At 42.7% G+C, this 14,508-nt stretch overlaps 1 protein-coding gene and 1 pseudogene across 3 annotated transcripts; both read right to left on the bottom strand.

Moving 5' to 3' along the window:
- Nucleotides 1-1,378: 1,378 nt before the first annotated feature.
- LOC108535031 (poly(rC)-binding protein 2 pseudogene) lies at nt 1,379-2,644 on the bottom strand (annotated as a pseudogene).
- Nucleotides 2,645-5,786: 3,142 nt separating this feature from the next.
- Nucleotides 5,787-14,129, bottom strand: PSMG1 (proteasome assembly chaperone 1). 3 transcript variants are annotated; one of them, XM_017880703.1, is made up of 7 exons: nt 13,677-14,129; nt 12,405-12,511; nt 10,906-11,057; nt 10,550-10,612; nt 8,743-8,941; nt 7,745-7,881; nt 5,787-5,993 (listed from the first exon to the last, which is right to left on the bottom strand). In XM_017880703.1, the coding sequence occupies exons 3-7, from the start codon at nt 11,035-11,037 to the stop codon at nt 5,919-5,921; spliced, it is 606 nt and encodes a 201-aa protein (XP_017736192.1). In that variant the 5' UTR covers nt 11,038-11,057; nt 12,405-12,511; nt 13,677-14,129; the 3' UTR covers nt 5,787-5,918. The 3 variants fall into 3 exon arrangements, with proteins under 3 accessions (XP_017736192.1, XP_017736191.1, XP_017736190.1); XM_017880702.1 differs by having other exon boundaries at nt 13,865-14,123; XM_017880701.1 differs by having other exon boundaries at nt 13,821-14,102.
- Between the last annotated feature and the right edge of the window lie 379 nt (nt 14,130-14,508).

The following is a 14,508-nucleotide window of genomic DNA, read 5'->3' as shown; positions in this document are numbered from 1 at the left end:
GCCTAGGACTGAGAGTTACACCATCAGCTTCTCTGGTTCTGAGGCTTCTGGACTTGCACTGGGCCATACTACCAGCATCCCAAGGTCTCCAGCTTGCAGACAGCCTGTTGTGGGACTTTCAGGTAAGCCAATTTCCCTGACATTTATATAGACAGATATACAATCATGTTTTGCTTAACATCCTGAAAAATGTGTCGCTAGATGATTCTGTCATTGTATAAACATTATAGTGTACTTACACAAATCTAGATTCTACAGCCTACTACATACCTAGTCTATAAACATGTACAGCATGTTACTGTACTGAATATTGTAGGCAACGCAACACAATGGTGAATATTTGAATATTTAAACATATCTAACATAAAAAAGATACAGTAAACATAAGGTATAAAAGACAAAAACCGGCACACCTATATAGGACACTTACCATAAATGCAGCTTGCAGGACTAGAAGTCGCTCTGGGTGAGTCAGTGAGTGAATGTGAAGGCCTAGGTCATTACTGTCCACTACTGTAGACTTTATCAATACTGTACACAGGTTACACTAAATTTATTTTTTAAAAATTTGTTCTCCAATAATAAAGTAATCTTCGCAGCCTTTTTTTGTTATTCACTGTGGCATCCAGTTTCCATTCACAAAGAAAACGCTCCAATGCACCTTTTAATTTTTTGAAAAATTCCTATTACAGAACTAAATTGAAATGTATTAACATCCCACTCTCACATTTTCATAATAAACAGAAAAATTCATAAGCCAAAAAACAAAACAAAACAGGGAGGGCCAGGCACAGTGGTTCACGCCTATAATACCAGCACTTCGGAAGGCTGAGGTAGGTGGATTGCTTCAGCTCAGGAGTTTAAGACCACCCTGGACAACATAATGAAATCCTGTCTCTCTGAAAAATTCAAAAATTAGCCGGGTGCGGTGGTATGCATCTGTGGTCCCAGCTACTTGGGGGTCTGAGGTGAGACGACTGCTTGAGCCTGAGTGGTCGAGGCTGCCGTGAGCCATGTTTGCCCCACTGTTCTCCAGTCTGGGCGACAGAGCAAGACCCTGTCTCAAAAAACAAACAACAACTACAAAAACAGGGAGAAACCTGTATTGCTAAATAAAATCTCAGCATCAACACTGGAACAGAGAAAGGAATTAAAACACCTTAATTTAAAAAAATGGGTGGATGACAGGCTGGCACAGTGGCTCACGCCTATAATCCCAACACTTTGGGAGGCCAAAGTGGGAGGATCATTTGAGCTCAGTTCAAGACCAGCCTGGGCAATGGAGTGAGATTCCATCTCATTTTTTAAAAAATAAAAAATAAAGGAATGGATGATAGTGTGTAAAAACCAAAAATTTACAAACTATTTAAAACCTGGCATGGTTGCCTGTTCAGAAACTATAGATCGATGGTGGGTGGTGGTGAACAGCGTTATAGTATGTGAATCTGCATTGTTCTAGCTGTTCCCCATGCCACTCATCCTAAGGAGAGCCTGACACTGATAAGCCATTGAGCCAGGCTAATGCTGGCAGCATATCCAGTGATGGCAACCTGCCTATCAGTAGATCCTTCCACTGGGTTCACAATTTTGATCTACACTCCAGACATCTGATAGATCTCATTGATTCTGGTGCCTTGACACCTGATTATGCAGCCAATATCATTTGGAATGGAGAGTTTATGAGAAGTGGTCTGAGCAGATGCATCCAAACCTGCACTGAATCCCAGCGTTGCCATCCACTGTGGAAAAACTAGTTTGTTGCATTGTCAACTGGTACAGCTTGGTCAACTCTAGAAGTGGTCCCTCTAGGTCACAGTTGAAGCACATGGAGGAAGTGGTGTGGAGAAAGCTCACACTGTCGCTGCCTGTGCTGTACCTGTCCTGATCACCCGCAAAGATGACCGAAGAACTGGACAGCTTGGGCCAGTATGGGATGGCCATGCGCTTGGGGGAGACTCCAACATGACCACACAGACCTGTCCAACACACTCAGTGATGGACTGTGGAATGCCACCAATAATGATGGCTCAGTCAGCAGTGTTGGGGAGCATATACCCTGTCACCTGGACCTGAGCCCTGTACTCTCTCGTATTGCCTTGATCTTGCAACCACCTTTTCCAATGAGCCACACTGACTAGCAGGGATCGACAGCATCAGGGTGAGCAGGGGGTCTACTGGCAGCTGTGCTATTGTTCACACAGCTACTGATATCCTCTTCCAATCTGGCTTTGAAGATGGCACTAGTGGGTCCAGCCAAGGTGATAATTCTCTCAGAACAACTCCCTTCTAAGATGCTGATACATGCGCCACTCTCCTCATGCATCTTAACTGATTCTTCTTTCTTTCTGATGATACTGCCAGCTTCCTTTCCATGCATAAGTAGCCAGGTGGTGAGAACGACATTTAATCCAACTTCACTCATACCAGCATCCATATAAAGCAGGGCTATGGGGAGCTGGACTTGGAGTGGTCAAGTCCTTGGCCAGTGGAGATGAAAACCAAGAACTCCAGGCAGGAGGCGACTGAGGGAAAAAAAGAGAGCAGGCAGGGGCGGGGCAGGGGTGGAACAATAGGGGTGGGCAGAAAGGCAAGGAAGAGGAGGAGAAAAGGTGATGGAGGAGGAGAAAGAAGGGAGAGACCCCAGGGCAGGTGGGAGAGGGCGCAGGCTGTAGCTGCTCCAGCTGCTGCCTCTGCTGGTGTCAACCTCAGCTTCCCATAACTTTTCTGCTTTCTAAATTTTTGTTTTTTTTTTACCTTTCTGACTCTTTTCTAGTAACTTAGCTTAAAACACAAATACACTGTACAGCTGTACAGAAATACTTTTCTTTATATCCTTATTCCATAAGCTTTTCTCCAATCAAAAGTTTTGTTTTTTGCTTTTATTTTGTTAAAACTAAGACACAGCACACACATTAGCCTAGGCCTACACAGGGTCAGAATCATCAATATCACTGTCTTCCGCCTCCATATCTTGTCCCACTGGAAGATCTTCAGGGACAATAACACACATGTAGCTGTGTGATGATAATGCCTTCTTCTGTGATGATAATGCCTTCTTCTGGATACCTCCGGAAGGGCCTGCCTGAGCCTATTTTATAGTTCACTTTTTGTTATCAGTAGAAGGAATACACTCTAAAATAGCAAAAAATAGGATGTACATAAACCAGTGGCATAGTCATTTATTTTAAGTATCACGTACTGTTCATAATTGTATGTGCTGGATCTTTACATAACTGGCAGCACAGTAGGCATGTTTTCATCAGCAACAGCACCAACACAAATAACACATGAGCTCTGACCTTAGGATGGCTACCACAGACTAGGAGATAGGAATTTTTCAGTTCCATTATGATCTTATGGGACCCCTGTTTACATGCGGTCTGCCACTGATACGTCCTTATGTGGTGCATGACTGTACACATCCTACTGGTTCTCTGTGGACTGCTCTAATACACTGGACATATACTGTCTTGTCTGTGTCATCTGTTACCTCTCCATTTCTGTCCTGCATCTTAGGACACCATCTCAAGTTAGTCCTCCACATAATGGCTTTGTATTACACACTATTTTATATATATGTAATATATATACAACTTAGATCACATACTATTTGTTCTGTTATTTAATATCATATAATACTTATTTTAATTTTAAAGTTGAAGTTTTGCCTGTTAAAATCTTTTCCATGGTATCTTTAAAATTTCCTTTCAGCTAGTTGCTGCTTCTCATACATCTCGTTACTTACTTTTGGAAAAGCAGGGGTTCCTGACTTTTAAAACAGCCATTTCCTACAGTCATATTTTCAAAAGAATGCTCTTCTTCTGCATTTTTAATGCTGTTTCTATCCTTCGTATTGCTTGTTTTCTTCAGGCACTCTCCTTTGAATGGGAAACCTACCCAGGCCTGACGTCTGCTCAGGCTACACTAGAACTCCTGGGCTCAAACGATCCTCCTGCCCCAGCATCCCAGGTAGCTGGGACCACGGGCAAGCACCACGTACCTGGCTTGGTATCTGGCCCTAACGTGGCTCTGCTGCGATGACGGCCAACTCCTGCACCTGCTGCCTGCTTCTTATCACAAGAAGATGTTTACTGCTGGGCAGTCTGAAGCAATTATGATTCTTTCCTTACCAAAATTATAACTACAATGCCCAGAGTTATCTGCTTCCAGGGTTCTCCCAGGATTACTGCTGATGCAAAACTTGTCCCCCAACTACTTCCACTCTTAGCCATTTGACACTCCCGAGCTCCACGGTTCTCAAGTTAGCAAGAGGAAGTACAAGAAGGAATGAAGAATGAGAGCTCCGGCTGCCCCCAAAGCAGCTCCCCGCTCCTTTCTTACCACATCACAGTCAGTGTCTTTGAGGTGGGGCACACGAAGGTGTGTCAACATGGAAATACCACCTTACGGTTCTTCAAAAGCATTCTTATATCATTATTCTCACAATTCAGCAAAGCAGAGAATTTCCTTCATTAAGCAGATGAAAACCCGGACCCCAAGGGAAGTAGGTAACCACCAGGGAGTACTGTCACCAGTATTATCTGTACTTTACAGCTGAGAAAGCTGTTGCTCAGGAAGCTTCAAGGCATCTGCCCAAAGTCCCCTGGCCTGTAAGGGGTGGCCTGGGATGGAACATAGTCTGCTTTTCCAAGATTACTCTTCCTTACTTACCACATGACCCTCAGCACAAGAAGAGGATCTAGCTCCAGCTAGGACCAGATTCCAGGTCATACGATGTTACCTCACGGCTCTGCAGACACAGTTCTGAATGAATGCAAACTTTTTTTCAACAAGGGAAATGCCTAGATTTCTGCCTTCAGGATATATTCGTATATACACACCATGCACAAGACTTCCAAAACTTGATTATGTTAAGGAAACCAAGTTTACTCAAGAAGGAGTCAGAACACAGTATCTCCTTACCCTACTTCTAATCATTACCAAAAACAGTAAATGAACTGGAACTAGAAAATATAAATGGGTAAGTACTCTAAATCTGCAAGATGTAAATGATTCAATAACTAAGAAGGTGAAAAAGAAAGCAGAAGAGATAAGACGCATTTAACTCCACCATTTTAAAATTTAATTTCATGAATGCAGTTCAGTTTGTGGTCCTGTGAAGTCGTGTGGCTACTCCGGGTTCATGATTCCATTCACACTCCTAATGGTAACACATGACTGTAAGAGAACTGCTGATACGCACAGAGCCAGCCTTGAAAGAGAGCCCTAGGAAAGTCTGGATGAAGAGACTATCTGTCAGATATTACTAAAAAGTGAGGAATACACATTTGTTTCATTTTAGTAAATACATAATTTTGTTACCTTGTCATCAATTTTATCCACAAGACAAAACACTGCAGGACTCCTAAAATATCCAGAAATTTCCACATATTAAGAATTACCAACAGGTCAGTGAATAGTTACACCTAATTAACTACACTTTGCCACATGAATACAATTTGCTGATCTCTATAGCTTTGAAAAATTTAACTAAAGTTGAGCACAGTGGCTCACACCTGTAATCCCAGCACTTTGGGAGGCCAAGGCGGGGGAAATGCTTGAGCCCAGGAGGTCAAGGATTCAGTGAACCATGATAGCACACTGCACTTCAGCCTCGGCAACAGAACAAGATCCAGCCTCAATAAATAAATAAGATAAGATAAAAATTTAACTATAGTACCTCGAAATATTCAAATACAACAATACTCCCACCTAGTGGATAAAAGGAAAATGCCTGGCTTATTTCAGTTGTGAATAATATCATAAATAAGGAATTAAAACTACAATTAATTTTTTACAATTTTATTCCGTTTCATCGTTCTCAAAATATATCCCCCAAAAGTAATCTACAAAAGAGTGCACGTTGCTCCCCTTAAAGGAATGGACAAGTAATATACATTACAAAACAATGTTTAAGATCATGTATAAATGTTACTCTGAATCTCATTTGTTGTCATCAATTTCTTTAGTATCTCAGTGCTTTGGGGAATATTCTGAAAGGAGAGAAAACAATGAATACAGTGAGACCCCTGGGATTCAGGCAGAGGTAACACCCCTCCCCAAACCCCGCAATCTCCACACTCGAGACAACAGCCATGGGACAGGCACGGCCTTTACTCTCCCCTTCTCAACAAAAAGCAAGCAGGAAAGTCAGTTCAACAGGCCCTTTCCCAGCCACACTTGCCGATGATTTCCTGGCCTCCGATGCTCTCCCGGCCTCCAGAGGAAGTCCACGCTCCAACCCACCCGACCTTCCCCGCAAGATGTCTTCCTCCCCTCTCCACCAACACCGTGCTCCTCGTGGCTCTCCTCACACTCCCCCACTCTGCTCACACTGCTTCCCTCTGCACACTTCTACCCCCTAAGATTCATCCATCTTTCAAATCCAACTAAACTGCCACACAGCAAAAATTCAAAATAATTCCACCTTATTGAAAATACCACTTTTAAATGGTCAGAAACAATGAACTGACTCAGGCTGATATATTTGGTCATTAAGAAAACAGCCCCCTGCAGAACCACCATCTTACCCTCCTGCTAATCATTACCTTCAAAGCAAAAATGAAAATGCTGAGTTAAATTTCCACTTGAAAGTATATTCATAAAAGCTGAGTTTCTTTAAACCCCAAATGACAGATGATTTCCAAGTCTCAGAAGAAGTCCAAATGTTTACGACACACCTGTGTACTACACAGTCCTACAGCAGTAAACAAAACGGCCCAGCCCCGCCCATGGGAACTCATCTCTAAGTTAAGTGAGATGAGGCAATCGGCTATTTAAACAAACAAGACAATCAGCATATACTTTGAAACAGATGCTAAAAATAAATTAACTCCATGAGTCAGAAAGATTATCCCTGATTCTAGCTAATTTGAAAGATAAGCTTGCAGTATACTAAATTACAGTTTTACAGCTGTCCTCTTCAACAAATGGTTATTGACGGATTTATTCAACATGCCAGGGATGTGGTAAACTTGGAATACCAAAATTAAAAAACGTGGTCCATTACCACAAGGAGCTGACAATCTAGTAACAAACTAATTTATGAGACCTGGAAAATGAGCTACTTCCAACAACTTATCACAACAGCCTTAACACTAATGGCCATTCCGGAATAAAACCAGGCTGAGGGACAATGTTGTGACAACCTCTTTCCTGTAAAGAAACCGTGCTTAAACCAGAGACTGTGGACTCCCAAAAAGTCTCTTAAAAGAAAGCAATGGAATCCCTCAACTACCTGAGATTACAGGCAAACGTTTTTATGTACATGTTCCAATTTTTTTTAGAAAATGAGCTCAAAGGTATAAACCAAGAGTAAGGAAGAGCTTCATCACGTAATTCTCTCATCTTCACATATCCAGTTCTCTGTAAAATTGGGTAAATATTATAATAATTTGATCCACACTCTACTCAAAAATAACGTTCTCAAAAATTAAATTAAAATTTTTTTTAAAACCTTCCAAAGTAGTTCTAGAAACTTCTTGAACAGTAAAACCATCTGTCCACATAGACGTTTGGGATTTAATTGCATTGCATTAATCTGTCACACAGGAACAAAGCATTTGTCAAGTTACAGACGTATACAGAAGAGATGATGACAAATTCAAACTGCCAGACTAGGAAGCTTCACTTCGAGAAGAATGGGTCTCCAAGCATTGCTTAGGTTTAAAATGACACCATACATTTATGTTACTAAGCTCATTATAACAACTCAGCTATTAATTTAAATGAGTTAAAACCTTACCTTAACCAAACCCTTCAAGCTTCTGGTAGAAAGTATAGGCTTAAAAGCTTCCACTGTAATTAGGTCTAATTTCATCACATCAGTATAACACAAGTACAGAATTGCTGGGATTTTCCATACTTGACAGTAACTGAGAACTATGAATATACAAGAAAAAAAAAAAAACACGTAAGTCTTATGTTACTTTTAAACACCTTTAAATAAAAAAGGCTGTTTTAAAAGTAGTTATCTCAGCTGCCTCTTTCAATCAAGGTATTTACTGCAATTTTGAACCAATTATAATGTAGATTTTCTTTCAAAGTCAATTTATTTTCCTAATAATCTCTTCTTTTGCAAATATTAACATTACATTTCCTGAAAATACAGCTAAGATGATTTTAAGTAGCTGAAAGATTAATATTCTGACCATAATGAAGTATACATAACAAATAAATACAAAACGCACAAAGTAAAATATTTAGCCACTTCTCATTCTAGTAAACACTGAAAGCAAAAAAAAAACCCAATCAAACCCATTTTAATACAGTTCATATAATAACAATTATGTAATACGTTACCCACTGAAAAGTAAATGGTAGTCTCTTTGTCATATGATGGCAGATGTGACAGTAATGAAAAAAAATTGAAGCAACTATCAAGATTCAATATTCAAAACTTCTATTTTGATAATTAAAACATACTTTATCAACTTTTCATGCACCAATAATTTATATTTAACACTGGCTTGCATTCTGAATAATCAAAGACCAAAAAGAAACACAGCACGTCTGAAGCCTAACAGTTAAGAAACCTGAGCTCCTCAAATAACTGTGTCTGGAAAATCTGAAAACTCAAACTAAATATACTGCACTTGTAACTACAGATATTGAGGACTAACAGCAATATATTGGTATCAATCATCATTAATAAACTACCTCAAAAAGACCTCTAACAGTGAAAGTAATAAGTATCAATAAAGCAATAAGATACAATGTAAATGTTACAAATTTTAATACCACCTGCTGCAGGAAGGTCGTGTACGATATTCGGTTGTTCTAGCAATGGACAACACGCAGGGTCTTTGAAATTCTGTGTTTTCAGGGCTTTCAGGAAAGGAGAAGGAAGGCTGCCAGTGGATTCCAAGGTTTTATAATCGGTAACGTGTCGACATGTGAGGATAGTTATCTGCATGTTCTTCCTCGGACAAGAGCCAAAAACCTAACATAAAATTGATTTCAAATTTAAAAAAACACATAATTTTGTTACAGAATGGAAACATTCCTCTAGGTATTCACCTAACACCACAGACAATAATAATATGCCTAGCAGGGGTGGGAGTGTGCCCTAGAGAAACAGAACACACCTGCGGTCTCAACCTGGGTTTGATCTTGGTTCTGCTTTCTAGGTGTGCAATTTTTTCCAAGACATTTTCTTCATTAGTGAACTAAGGTGATATAGTTTAGACGTTTGTCCCCTCCAAATCTCAAGTTAAAATGTGATTCCCAGTTTTGGAGGCAGGGCCTAGTGGGAGGTGACTGGATATGGGGGTAGATCCCTCGAGAATGGCCTAGCACCATCCTGCTGGTGATACGTGACTTCTCCCTTTTCACTCACTTCATACTAGAGCTGGTAGTTCAAAATAGGCTGGCTCCTCCTCTCTCTCATGCTCTCACTATGTGATCTGCCTGCTCCCCCTTCACCTTCCACCATGATTGGAGGCTCCTGAGGCCTCAGCTGAAGCCAAGCAGATGCCAGCACCATGCTTCCTGTACAGCCTGCAGAACTGTGAACCAGTTAAACCTCTTTTTTTATAAATTACCCAGCCTCAGGTATTCTTTATAGCAACACAAGAACAGATGAACACGTCACGCCAGCACTGCCTACTTAAGGGGCCTGTGATGTGGAGTAAATGAAGTCAGAGTGCCAGAATAGTGACTACAGGCCTGCTGTCCAAAGGAAAAAAGTCACAAGTACACACCTAACATTCATTCCCTCTCCCACCTACCACTGACACCTGAAAAATAACTCTTATGAAATTCATTTTTAGGCGGGGCGCGGTGGCTCAAGCCTGTAATCCCACGCACTTTGGGAGGCCGAGACGGGGCGGTCAGCGAGGTCAGGACGATCGAGACCATCCTGGCTAACACGGTGAAAACCCCTCTCTACTAAAAATACAAACAAACTAGCCGGGCGTGCTGGGCGGCCCGGGTGTAGTCCCAGCTACTCCTGGGAGCTGAGGCAGGAGAAATGGGCAGTGAAACCCAGGGAGGCGGGCTTGCAGTGAAGCTGAGATCCGGCACTGCATCCCAGGCCCCAGCGACAGAGTGGAGACTCTGCCTCAAAAAAAAAAAAAAAAAAGAAATTCATTTTTAAATTACTACACGTTATAGGTAAGTTTCAATCATGATCATGGTGGTTCTAACTGTCCTCTTCTATAATAGGAAGAGTCTGGATTTGATAGATTTCTAAGAACGCTTTTACCTTTTAATAAGATCTAAAGTGATGTAAACAAAGAAAGATGGGCGGGAGGAATCCAATTGTGTTTTATACTTCTGTGACCTACCGTCCTCAATGCTGAGGACCAACTGTGTTTTATACTTCTGTACCTCAGCATTGAGGATGGTAGGTCACAGAAGTATAAAACACAATCGGTTGGTCATGTTAAATAAGCAAGTTCTTTTACTCTTGATATTCCAAAAGAAATTCCCACAATATTTTAAAGAAATAAATATCTGACTGCATAAGTTTAAGTTAAAAGACACTGAACCCATAAAAAATGAAAACTCCTGTAGACTAACCATTCACAGGTTTTCATTTCTCTCCTACCTTTTCCAGCCACTGATACTGCTGATCTTCTGCAACGTAGCAACTGCACTGACAGAGGAAAACCTGAAAAGTCAAGTTCCACGTTTTTTGTCAAGTAAGTTTTATACACACCCCAAACTATCACCATATATGTAACATGTGAATGACAACACTTAGGTAATACTTATTTTCCTGGCTCCATTATTGACCTACTCTCTTTAAAATTTAAGAGTCAAACCACTATTGGTAATTAGTATCAGAGAAAGTACACACTGACAGAGCAACTGAAAGACTTGCCATACTTAAGTATACTACCAGTAAATACCATATAAGTGATACTTAAATGACTACTTTTCAAACACACAAGTCCCACCTACCGAGGGATTGGATTTGAGATGATAAAACCCACAGAAAGCCTCTGTGGAGGACAGATGTGTAGTGTCTGCTGTTCTACACCATTCATTCCAGAGTTTAGCACAACCAGCTTCTTCCCAGACTCCTGAATTCATAACAAATGATGACAGAAATGCTGTAAAAAACAGTTCACATAAGTTAGTGTTTGGCTCTGCAAGCTGTATTTTCTATTCAATAAAAAGTAAGCTCAAGTTACTTACTGTAGAATTTGAGAGCTGTAAGAGCCATTCAAGACCATCTACCTAATACCACCATTACACAGAAAAAGAAACTGAGGCCCCCAAGAAGTAAAAGGCCACACCCTGATTGAGACAATCCTAGAGCTAGGGACCAAGAAGGCAGGTTTGCTGACAGACTTTCTACCACATGCTCATGGGGTAATACTGTTCCGAAAAACTTGAGGCCAGCAGAACTTTATATAAATAAGTCCATAGTTACTTGCCACCATGTACTTACTATGTTCTACAAGCACTAGGGGTACCTTACAGAGGAAGGAATCTTAACTGGGTTTCCTGAATGTTCTCATCAGAACCTGTGAACACCCTAAAAATATTAAGGTATATGTGTGTATTTGTAGATGTATATTGTCCTAGCTGCACTCTACACTGTTTTTACGTTAATCCACCAAGAGAATTAATACATGCAAGGACCTTAGAACTTAAGTACTTAAAACATGTTGATAATTATTACTGTCTCTAGAGTTTTCATTGTGTTCTCAAAGGAGTCTATTAACTCAAAAACATTTACATAAACCCGGATACGTCAACACACTAGAAACAGCTCCTTGAGTTTTGAGTTCCTGAGGCTAAAAACATTTTCTTTAAAGCTTTTCTCTGAGTTGGGGTCTTGCTTTGTCACCCAAGCTGGAGCACGATCAGTGGGAGGATCATGGCTCACTGCAGCCTCGAAATCCTGGGCTCAAACAATCCTTCCATTTCAGGCTCCTCAGTAGCCAGGACTACAGGCAAGCACCACCATGCCTGGCTACATTTTTTCATTTTTTTGTAGAGACAGGGTCTCGCTATGTTGCCCAGGCTGGTCTCAAATCCTGGCCTCGAGAGATCCTCCTGCCTTGGCCTCCCAAAGAGCTGGGGCTACAGATGTGAGCCACTGCACCCAGCCTAAATCTGACCTTTTCAGTTTATTAAAAAGATAATGCAGGCCAGGTGCTGTGGCTCACACCTGTAATCCCAGCTCTTTGGGAAGCTGAGAGCAGGAGGATCACTTGAGGACAGGAGTGCAAGACCAGCCTGGACAACACAGAGAGAAACCATCTCTACCAAAAAAAAAAAAAAAAAAAAAAGATGCAACATGAACAGGAGAGAGATTTTACTCAGAAATACACTCTGCTGTGGCTTTTTAAAGTACTAAACATTTTAAATCTTTTATGATGGAAGACTATAAGTAACTTTATATTTCATTCTTTCAACAAAATGACTAAGTCTTCTGCATTTTCACTTACCTACTGCATTATTTCCTATAGCAATTATAAACTTGGAGCACGGATATTTTTCTAGCAAAGAAACTTCCAAAGATGTTTTTGTTTGTCTTCGAAGGAGCCGCACCTCCCTAACACAAGAAACAAGATGAAACTAAAGCAACTTCAATACAAACAGTATCATATTATGGCAAAAGGGCACTATATGTATCACAATAAATAAAATGCACGTTAGTTTTATATAGAATATAACGAATACCCTCAGAAAACGATGGACTCAGGCAATGATAACCAACAGATAAAACTACTGCATACGTGTTTAGGGAGAACTCTAAAATAGCGGTCAGGCTGTCCACCCGACCCAAGGATCAATCTTAGATCCCTAAAAGTGAGACAACTGGGGAGAGCCTGCAACAAGAAACAGAAAGCACCACTTAGTAGAAGCATTCTTGCCGACAAAACATTGAATGTGAATCTGACCAAACCTACAAATGAACATTCATTTACAGGACATGCAGGTGAAACACACGTTAAGTGATACCACAAGGAAGCTATCAGACAAATTCAGAGTGTGGGGCACTGGACAGGTCAGCCAGTCCTGTCTCTTAAGAGGGTGAAGAGGAGGCTGCTCTAAATGAAGTGACGCGTCTAAATGTGACCTGTAGACATTGTTAGGATCCTCACTCACACAAATCACTGTAAAATATCATATTTGAAAAAACTAGGTAAACGTGAGCATGGACTATGAAATCATACGGACAAATTAGTATTAGTGTTGTTAGGGGTGATAACAGCGTATGTAAGAAAATCCCTAAAACGTTTGAGATGTATTCTGAAAAATGCAGAATTTGTGAAAGGCCATGATGACTGGAATTCGCTTAGAGTGGCGGGAGAGGAAATAAACGTGGCAAAATCTTCCCGTTGAATTTACCTGGTTGTGTTAGGGGTCAGGGCTCACTTGACTATTTTCTCCCACATTTTTATGTGTTTGGAAACAATTTTTTTAAAGAGTGTTCATCTGCTACTGACATATTATGCTAATTGAAGTGTGGGGTGGAGGTTTAAAAAGTTTCGAGGGAATCGGTGTGTCCGCGAACAATCCATGACAAATGTGGTGGGACCCGCGGGAGCGCTGCGGCCCAACATAATGTGACAAGAAGCGGAAAGATCACGAGTCCTCAAGACACCAAGCCTCCAGGAAGCCTTTAAAGAACGGATATGAACCCAGCCCTCCCACAGCGGCTTCACCCTGGACTCCACGAAACGCCAGCGGATCCACCCGAGCACCGCACCCACCTGGGCCTGGCGCCTACGGACGCCGCGGCTTCATGGAGACCCAGGGCCCAAGCAGAGCCACGGAGCGGCGGCAACCGCGGGGGTCACTCGAAAGACCGCGGAGCCCCGGCCTTCGGTGCCGTCGCGGCTGCGAGGCCCGCGTACCTTCCAGCAGCGGAGAGCGCGCCTCCCTTATCCGGGTGCCTCACCTCTTCCGCGCCAGCTGTTGACGCACCTCCCTGTCCTCGGGCGTCTCCCTCCGCCCCTCCTCCTCCTCCTCCTCGTCCTCCGTCCCAGCTCGGCATGGCGCCTTCACCACCTCTCCGAAGAACGTGGCCGCCATAGCCGCCCCGGGACCGGCTGGACACGACTGCGGCGCCGCGGGACGGCGCACGCCAGCACGCGCGAGACCACGCTCCCTCACCACGCGGGCAATAAGTCCCGCCCCGCACAGGCCACGCCCTCCGCGCACAGCCCGAGCTCGCGGCCACAACCCCACGGCGCGGGCGCCACGCCCCGCCCTGCACAGGCCACGCCCCCAGGCACACCAAGAGCCTGCGGCCACGCCTCCTACAGCGCCCGCTCGCGCTGCCAGGCCTTGGGTCAGGAGTACCCGCAGTTTTTGTTTTTAAATTACAGATTGTGGGGTTGGGGTCTCGCTGTGTTGTCCAGACTGCTCTCGAACTCCTGGGCTCAAGCGATACTCCTGCTTTGACCTCCCAAAGTGCGTGGATACAGGCGTGAGCCACCGCCTGTATCCATGTCTGTATGAATGCGTTCATTCGCAGCTTGAGCCCTGCGGGCGTCGAGAGGTGGGAGGACTGCGGGCTAGAGGGGCGGGGGCGGGGGGGGG

Source organism: Rhinopithecus bieti, unplaced genomic scaffold (genome assembly GCF_001698545.2).
Source record: "Rhinopithecus bieti isolate Rb0 unplaced genomic scaffold, ASM169854v2 scaffold_12151, whole genome shotgun sequence".
NCBI lineage: Eukaryota > Metazoa > Chordata > Mammalia > Primates > Cercopithecidae > Rhinopithecus > Rhinopithecus bieti.
This window is presented reverse-complemented; position numbering and strand designations above follow the sequence as displayed.